Source organism: Coccidioides immitis (assembly GCF_000149335.2).
Source record: "Coccidioides immitis RS genomic scaffold supercont3.6, whole genome shotgun sequence".
In the NCBI taxonomy this organism is placed as follows: Eukaryota; Fungi; Ascomycota; class Eurotiomycetes; order Onygenales; family Onygenaceae; genus Coccidioides; species Coccidioides immitis.
In genome coordinates this window covers 3,345,998-3,356,268 of record NW_004504312.1, presented here as the reverse complement: position 1 = coordinate 3,356,268, position 10,271 = coordinate 3,345,998, and the positions used below count along the sequence as shown (strand labels likewise).

Sequence of the window (10,271 nt, the reverse complement as noted above, 5' to 3'; positions counted from 1 at the left end):
AGAAGAATGTACAAATATTATAATTATTACAGATTAACTTAGTAAAGAAGTTATCTTTAAATTATACAAGAATATTAGAGTTAAAACAGTAGTTCAAGTCTTTATATAAAGTATATACTACTGTCATGAATTATCTACAGCTATCATTTCTGATTAGAGATTATAATTCATAGATAACTTTTAGACCTCTCTGTGCTAGCTATTGAAGATTAAGAGATATCTCTCTACAACTACATATTCTGAGACTAATGAGTTTACAGAACACATAAACTAAATCTTAAAGACTTACCTTAGAAAGTTTATCAACTTTGCATAGAATGACTAAGTCTAATAATTATTATTAGCTGAGTTAGCAATTAATAATTATAATACTATATTAATAAAAGTAAGTCTTTTTTTTCTGATATATAGATATAATATAAGTCTTCTGAATCTTGAAATCAATATTCTATCTATAAGCTAGTCTCCACACAACTTTATTGAACAAGTAGAGATTATTATACATAAAATATGGAGCACTACCAAATAGATCTAGTCTGCAATAACTATTACTTAACAGAAGCAAGAGAAGTATATTAACTGTAATTATAAATCTTTATAAGACTTTAAGATAGAGAATAAAGTCTGGCTAGACCTGCACAATATCAAGACAGACTGTATAAGTAAAAAGCTAGATGTAAAGATTATCAAGTTTACAATTATCAGAATAATTAACTTATATAGCTATTGTCTGAATATACTATTAGAAATTTACAATGTTTTTTATGTACAGCTTCTTCACTCAGTCATCACAGATTCTTTCTCTAGCTAATAACAGTTAGATTGGCAGCCACCAGAGATCATTATCAAGAAAGAGAAAAAGTATAAAATAGAGAAAATTTTCAAAAAGTAGAGAAACTGTTAATATCTTGAATATCTCATTAAATGAAAAGAATATGCACATCTAATATGAAATAATGCCATGCTTATAAAGAAGATAGTAGCTTCCAACAGATAGAAATACTGTAAGTATCAAGATAAGATTCTCAGTATTCATAAACACCAACAACAGCACAACATCTGAAGAGCAGAAGAGAGATGTTGTAAAGAGTTGAACCTCTACTCTTTTCAGACTGAACTTTCAATAGCATGCTATATAGAAGATTTTCATGCTATTTCTCTTTTGGCTTAGCATCACACACAAATGTTGTGAATATATTATATATATGCTTGCCTACTATTCTCCTTCTCTCTCCTCAAGCAATACATTCATGTATATAGAGTCTTAGCTAGTAACTTCAGCTTGGCTTATGACAATCAAGACTTATAAGAGAGAAAAATCTGTAAGAATTTGTCTGTAAATCTCTTATATAGATAAATAATATTTATAAGAGCTCAGAGTCTTACCTTGTAAGTTATTGAAAGTATGTGGTTTCCTTATGTTTATATTGTACAGTATAGTATGTCTCTTTTCTTAGTTACACTCTATCAGAGTCTACAAACTCTGATAGATTCTGATATCTTCTGACATTGACCTATAGTTATGTATATATAGATAGCTCAGTTTTCTTTAGTTCAGAGAAGTCAAGCAATCTGATTCTCAGATTATATCTGGTAGTATGTTAAAAGATTATCTCTCTGTTGAACATGTATCTTTATGATATATTTTCAACAGAGCAGTCAAGATCTTGTTCTATAATTTGAAAATTGATATACAATCAACTTTGGTTATTCTCTGATGCAGAATATATGGGTACCTAATAAAGACTCTTTATAAAAATCTGCATTTTCAATCAGACTCTACAAGAGTATTTCTTTACAAGATAAATACTTGTCTTCTTTCTTTTGAATATTTGTTCATCAGAAAACAATATTATTATCTATAATAGCTTTACAATTCTTGATATCTTTGCAAAACTTATCTGCCATTGTTACTCTTTTATAAAATCTTATTATGGCAAATCTCAACCAAAATCTCTTGGTTTCTATCTTCAACTCTTCTGGTACTATCACCCTGTCCACTATATCTGAATCTGATGCTTTGAACTATCTGATATTAGCTACTACTATAAATACTTTGTGTGTTGTGCTTTCTGATAACTCAACATTACACACAGTCTATAGTTAGCTTAATGCAGCCATTAATACTGTTACTGCTGACAGTTAACATATTAGTCTTCAAGAGAGAAGAGTAAGAGCTGATATAGAACAAGAGTGTGATTTTAAAAAAGAGATTCAATGCCTGAGAAATGAGATGAGTGAGAACTTGAATTATCTAGTAGAACTTCAAATGGCAATGCTTGCATGATATAGTGCTTAACTAGAGATGTTAAAATCAAAGAATGACAAGTTTCTTGCTTGAAAAGTTTCAAAACTTGAGAAACTTAAAAAATACAGTAAAAAGATAACTAATAATACAGTTAATAAGTGGCTTTTCCAATACTGATTATACTAGAATAGAGAACTCATCTTTATCAGAAAGACTGTAACTGATGCTCAGAAAGTTACTTTAGTGTTTATCTGATTTACAGATAATACTGCAAGAAGATAAGCTACTAAAAAAGATCTAGCAGACTGTGACTCAATTAACTATTGTATACCTGATATATAGCAAGGTTTTGAAGACTGAATCACCACTTAATACTCAGAACTCAATATTAAAAATACTTGATGAAAATGATTAATGAGTGTTAAACAAAAGAGAAATATCTAATTATATATTATTAAGCTTGATTAAGTATATATTGAACTTGAGTACTTACTACTAAAGTCTATCTATATTTAGTTACTATTAAAAGAACTGAAAAATAATATTTTAATAAAGTAAAAAAAGGAACATCACAAGCTAATGACAAAAGATAAGATTGTAAAAGTTCTAAAAGATATTGAAGAATTTCTGAGAATATCAAGAAGCAGAACTGCTTGAAGAAATCTTGATAAACTTAACTTTAATACAATGAATCTTAGTGTGTTGGTCTTTACTCTTAATAAAGAGAAGATAGAGAAGATTAATACTTTCTGTTAAGCTCTAAATTTTTTAAGAAAGAACTTTTGAGTCTGGTAACTCTAGTGCCACTGCAATAATATGTGTTATAATTGTGGTGTAAAAGATCATGGATCAGCTAAATGCCTGAATAGAACTGATGAAAAGAAAAAGAAGAGAAAGAAGAAAAAAGCTAATACTAAAAGTTCTGAATTAGCAAAAGAGTAGAATCAGTAAATGCAGAGACAATTACTGATACTCTATATAAGATCTCTACTTCTGATAAGATTCTTAATCTTTCTGATCTGTTAAATCCAGCAGAGATTCTCAAGACTGAATTACTCACTATTTCATTCAATGTCAGATATCTTAATACTGCAGAATCAGGATAAATGCTCTATTGTGCAAAGTTTATTGCATCTGAAATTAACAGAAATGTCAAGATAAAGATCTTGTTAAATTCTAAAGTATTAACTAGATTTATTGATAAAGCTCTAGCAGAAAAGATAAAAGTTAAGTTAATTTTCTCTTGAAAAGCTGTCAAACTACTAAATGAAGAATATATGTGATTGAATTACAGAACTTATCTTTATCTTGAACTTAGTATCTTCAAATACTATATTACTGTTAGAGTTCTGGATAACTTTAATTATAAACTAATCTTGAGAAGATTGTAAGTAGAAACTTGAAATTCAGATATAAGTTAGAAGTTGATGTGCATGAATATTATCAATAGATAAAAACAAACATACATAATATTGTGTTGTAATATGCAACAGCATATTAATGCTGATAATCTTAAGCTGAATCTAATAACAGATTATCAGTTAGCTTGTACTCTATGAAAAAAGTTAACAGAGTATTATCTTTATGTTTTAAAGATAAAAAATAAGAAAAAAAAAAGAAGAAAAAGAAAAATACTTTTGTTGAGAATCTAAAGTTAAGAAAGTTACTTAATAAGTATAAGAATATCTTTTAAAAAAACTTATTATTAAAGTGGTATCTGGTTCCAGAATTTTCTGTTCTGGTTCTAGATTTCCATCCCAATTCCTATCCCAAGAACAAGATTGGGTTGAAGCTCAGCTCAACAGGATGAGACTAGGTTGTTTAACAGTATATTAAGACAGTTCCATAGAAGCTGGAATCAGGATGAGATTAGGACCAGAATCAAAATCTAGCTAATAGAACAGTTCTGGGACCTGGCCATGACAAAATAAGATAGAACCAGAATTTCAATATTGTATACAGAACAGAACCAGTAAAGTGTAAAATAGAACTGGAAATTCCAGTCCCATTTATATTGTTAAAAAATAATAAAATTTAGTAACAGTCCTAATATAATTTTATCAATTTATTCAACTTTGAAAAAGTAATAAAATTTGATAATACTCTTTACATAATTAGATTATATTGCAAGTTATTAGGCTTTAGCTACTTGAGTTTATCTATTGATAATATTAACATATTTTCTGTTTCTCATCTGAATTAAGTAGTAGATTTAGCAGACTTGTAATCTCTTCTCATACAATCTCTGAAGTATCTTGATCATCTTGATTATCTTGAATGACTTTCTTGACCAACTTCTCATATAATATAAGTACTTTATCTAGCATATGTATCTTGTGTCCATGTTTAAGTAGTATAATCTTCTTGATTGTAGATGCATGAAGCTACAATTATTAATAATGATATATATCTCAAGTAATATTAAAAACTCATTCTATCTCAATTTCTGTTAAAGATACAGCCAGAATATTTCTTGTCATTCAAGTAATAGTTAGAAAATCAGACTCTAGCATTCTTCACTGTTTCAGAATTGAAGCTCAAGATGATGTTAAATTCTTATTATTTAAATATCACTACATTTCATTTTGGAAATTTGCTTATCTTTAATAAGATCTCTCAAAAATTATTTGCTTAATATTTTAGAGAAGTTAGTAGAGAGAAAACCAGAATAATACTTATAACAAACATATATTATTTACATTAAGTATTACTTCTCTTAACTATTTATATTTCTTATAATATTTTTTGAAAAATCTTAAAATATGTTGTCAGTATATTTTACACTCATTACTAGTTTAATTCTCTGAATCATATGCTCTCATACAATATAATAGATGGAGAGCAGCAGCTACAGCTAGCAGCTTACTCTTTAAATACTCAGTATTATTATAGTATTTCTGGAATTTCAAGCTGGCAGCTTTAATAGCTTCTTTAATATTTTCTCTTATTATCAACTGTTGAGTCTTGTCCTTCTCTTTTTCTAAATACTGGAAAAAATGATTGTAGATTGCTTATACTAGATGAATTGTTGGATCTGTTATTTTGAACAGTATCTTGATAAATTAACTAAATAACTATAACAGTTCAATCATATACTCTATCTGCTTTCAGTCATGGTCCAATAAGCAAAGTTTTTGATATTTTAGTGATGAGTTCTGGATTCATAAGTTTACAGCTTGTTAAAGCAACAAGACATAAATATATATCTTATAAATAGAATTTTATCTTGTGCAAATATCTTGAATCATCTTGTACTGATTCTCTTATTAATATTCTCAGAAATATGCAGCAAGTTGAAAGAAGGCATTAATTATATTAGTAACAAGATAAATCTATTATTAAGTAAAGATTAGTAAATTAACTTAAGTATATCAAGACTGTTACCAAATTTTATTATCTTTCTAAGAGTATTTGCAAATATGTCTGTTAATACTAGATCATCAGTAATTAAGCTCTTATTAAAGATAGTGGATAGAGTATTATTATCTGGCTGAATCTTGAGATTGCAAACCAGCTCTCAAACCACAAGTTAAATTATATGAGCAAGATAAAGTATTGTCTTACTGTCTGCATTTTAATCAGTTATCTTGTTCAACTACTGCAATACTAGCCTTAACTAATATGTAAGATGTGCTCACATGATATTATTATTTGATATATTATTACTTGTAATTGCAAGAAAATTACTCTCAAGTCTTTATACTACTAATAATTGTTGGAGAATTTCTGTTATATTCTTGTCAGTATAAGTACTTTCTAAACTTTCAAAATTCAGTAAATGCTTACAGTACTTCCAATTCTTTATAATGTAATAAACATTAATTATTATAAAGACAAGATTATTGGGACTTGTCTAATTATTTATTACTAGAGATATCTTGATTATTGAATTATGATTAAAGAGAAGATTTTAAAATAGCAGATTGTACATATTATTCATAATCTAATATAATGTTTCTCATATGAGTATCTGTAATGCTATTACAGAGTTGAGCATGGTTATTAATATGTGAAATGCTGGATTCTCAATAGTACAAAATAAGAGATTTAAGAATATTAATGTTTATATAAGCTGTCAGAGAAAATTGTCTTAATTATATTCAGGAACAGGCAGATCTGAATCTGTTCAAGAACACTTCAGAAACTGTTGCTAAGACATCAGAACTGTTACTAAAATTCATTACATTTGGGAAATTAGAATCTATAATCTATTATTATGTTAACTAGAGTGTTACTCTGTTTATTATCAGTTTTTGTACAATCTTTACTGATTAAATACTTCTTCAGATCACTTGTACTATTTCAAGAAAAACTTGAATGACTAAAAAAGATTTAACAATGCTTGCAAATTACTTCTGAAGTACTCTTAGAATACTCTGCCATTTGATCAAATTTTGGCTAAAAATCAGAATGATGTTGCTTTACTTTTCAGTTAAGGTCACTACAGTTCTTATTCTTAATTACCTGAGCAGCTTCAGTAGTTAATCATCAAGTAACAAATAACTTATAATGCTGCTTCTTCTATAATATAAATTGTTTTTTTCTATATTAAACTATAGTCAATTCTGAAGAAATCTCTGTAGATTTTGCTTGTTTACTGGCTTCAGCTATTTAATTAGATTTTTTTTTTTATAATTAAATTGATTTTTCTTTAAGTTCTGTCTTAGTCAAAAAAGTAATAAAATTTAATAATCTCTAGCTAGTTAGACTCATTCTACTCTGCACAGTAATTAACTACAAAATTATCATCATCTACAAAATGGAACATTCTTCTTCAGGAAAATAAAATATTTTATCAATTTAATGGTATTTCATTCTCAAATTAATTTAAAAAAAGAACTAAAAATCTAACTTTCTTCTCTAGATATTAATAATTCAATTATTATTCTTCTTACTATTCTTCTTATTATTCTTATCAGAGAACACTACAATCTCAAAATCATCTTTCTTTATCTTCTCTAGAGCAGGCAGACAGTTATTATCTTTAATCAGACTCTGTAATTAATCCAGAAATTCTTTTATTTTCTTCTTAATCTTCTCTCTTGACACATCAACTACAGCAAGATAATCATAATCATGGTCCATGATCTTGATCTCAAGCTTGACTATCATTTATCAGAACCAGACCTGCTTACATGCAGCAATAAAATGCTGCAGCTGGCTTGTTTTAGCCTAAATATGTCAGAATCATTATCAAATTTTATTACTTTTGAATTCTATCTTCTTGTTCTCAGGTCAAGCTTCATTCTCAGTCTTTGTAGTCTTTTCTCAGCAATACTTCTTCTCCTGTTTCCTCTTTTTTTGCTGAGATATCATAAGCTGGTGCTTATAATACTTCTTTAACTTGCTCTTGACAAATTACTTGATCATCAACTGTTTAATAACTTTATTCTTAATCATCTTGTAATTCTTCTTACTGCTATTCTGTCTGTAATAAATGTTAATATAATTCAATGCAAACTACTGAGAGTGTATATTACTCATGTTTGACTTAGATTCTCTTCAGTATATTATAGCATATCTTGTAATCTGTCTCTTCTATCTTAAATATATCTTTTTGATGATCTTTCAAGATCTGGCAGTACTTTCATGTCATACAGGTCTTCTCTCTTATTGAATATTGTTTTAGCTCTATCTTCACAATTATATACAATAAGTTGAATTGGAGGCACTGCATGATGGAATTATAAAGTATATTAATTAACTACTTGTATAGAATAATTACTATACACATTATTTACATTTTACAGACACATTACTATAGGCAAGCTTCACATATTATTATTATGCTAGCTACAGAATAATGAAAATATAAAGTGTATTGATCTAGTACTTGCATAGAATAATTACTATATACATTGTTTACATTCTACAGGCATATTACTATAAACAAGCTCAACACATTATTGCTATACTGGCTGAAGAATAATAATATAAGATCAGTCTCTCTTTTCTTCTCTTTCTCTTTCTCTTCTTCTTCTTTTTCTTTAAAGCTACTGTTGATAATTCTTCATTCTCTCTGATTATTTACTATTCTGCAATTCTCTCATACAAGAATCTGTACTGCAACAAAATAGATTGTATTAAGAAATGAGTGCTTGCAGAATACTGCTCTGGTGCACATTATTTACTGACAAGATATTAGTTTTTCTCATGCACATCTATTTTGTATAGCTAGAGAGAAGCAGCACAAGATTATATTGAAAAAATAGACTCTGAAGAAGAACAATTGACATAAAGCTAATAAAAATATTAATCTGATTAACTTTAATCAGAAGAATCTCCACTTCTGCTACTCTGTTCATAATTGGAAGTCCAGCACTCATATATTAAAAAGTAATGATTTTTGATAATAGTCTTAATGCTAATTAGTGAAATAGATGTCATCAAGAAGATTTATCACTTTTAGAGCTCTACAGAGCTAATTCTTTCAGTAGCTCTGTTTCAGTAATTAATTCAGAAAATTACTTTGTTCTGTTATCAAGAACATGAATATTACTGGTAATATTCTGTTATCAAGAACATGAATATTACTGGTAATATTCTGTTATTAAGTTACTTCAGAAGACTACTGAAGTAATCTTGTGCACTTTATTTAAGTATAAGTTATTATTGATAATGACACCAATAATTATACTGAGTAATATAAACTTTATTATGGCAATAGTATACTGTAAGTGTGTTACAGTCAACACCAATAACATAAAGCTTGTTTTTGACATCAGTACCATGATCAGATCAAATTATTTCAGCTTAATTAATGTGCCTGATTACTTTACTTCTGTTGTTTCTGCTTCTGCTGCTATCATCTGCTGTCTGTATTCTGCCCCTATCTCACTAACTACTGCTGCTGCTCCACCATCACTGCCACTGCTCATCACCATCTTTCTGCCTTCCTCCAGCACTGACAGGGTCTTCACCTGTCAAATAGTGGGTATTAGAGCCCCTGTCTGGTTCACAAAGCCAGTTCTGGAGAAGCAGGAGAAGAAGAAGAAGAAGAAAAAGAAGAAGACAAAGAGAGAAAAAAAGAAGAAGAGAGAGAAGAAGAAAGAGAAAGAGAATTATAATAATAATGAAAATGATAATAATAACAAGAATGATGATAATAATAATGATGATAAACTTGTTATTTAGACAGTTTCTAGTTATTTACTGACTTCAGTTATTACTTAGTTTTAATACTTTGTTTTTTTCTTTTACAATCAAATTGATTTTTCTAAGAGTTCCATCTTTATCAAAAAAGTAACAAAATTTGGTAACAGTTCCACACAAAATTTGACCAGTTTGACTCTTGAGATAATGGGGCCAGAAAATCCAGTTCCATTCTGGTTCCACTATAGATCTGGCTAGAATGAGAAATAGGAGCCTACCTTCTCTGCTGAAATAGAACATGAGACATAATTTTCTATTTGAGAATGGGACTGGGAAATAATTTATAGAATAAAGATGGCAACAGAATCTCAAGCTCTTGAGTGAGATGGAATATGAAACTGAGATTTCATATTTGAGATTCCAGCTATTTTTAAATTTGGGACCAGAATGAGCTTCAATAAGAAATGGAATCCTATTCCAGTTCTGAATACCAGTCTACTTATTATTAAGACTTCTGTCAGACTGACTATTCAAGCTTAATATTAATACTAAGAACACACTACTAATAAATATCTGTATGTATCCACTATTATAGATGCTTCTTGAGAAACAGAAGCATCAGATTAATAAGATACTAAAATAAGAACTTATATAATTATCTGTAAGTTCATGAAAATTCTCTGTTCTTTTTACTAAGAAGTCTAACAGTATCTGGTAATTATATATTAACTATTAAGCACTTAATAAAGTTATTCAGAAAAATACTTATCTACTGCTCAGAATTCAGAAGTTGTTAGATACTATCAGTAATGCTAGAGTTCTATTAAAGATAGATCTTGCTACTGGTTTCTGGCAGATTCAGATTAGTGAACTATTAGTAGAGAAGACTGCATTCAACATATAATAAGATAAGTACAAATTTCTTGTAATA

The 10,271-nt window shown here is 28.3% G+C and overlaps 1 protein-coding gene across 1 annotated transcript; it reads left to right on the top strand.

The window, feature by feature from the left end:
- Positions 1-8,771: 8,771 nt before the first annotated feature.
- On the top strand, positions 8,772-9,382 carry CIMG_13782 (uncharacterized protein; the record flags this gene model as incomplete). Its single annotated transcript, XM_004446416.1, has 2 exons — positions 8,772-8,784; positions 8,937-9,382. The coding sequence occupies 2 exons, from the start codon at positions 8,772-8,774 to the stop codon at positions 9,380-9,382; spliced, it is 459 nt and encodes a 152-aa protein (XP_004446473.1).
- Positions 9,383-10,271: the final 889 nt, after the last annotated feature.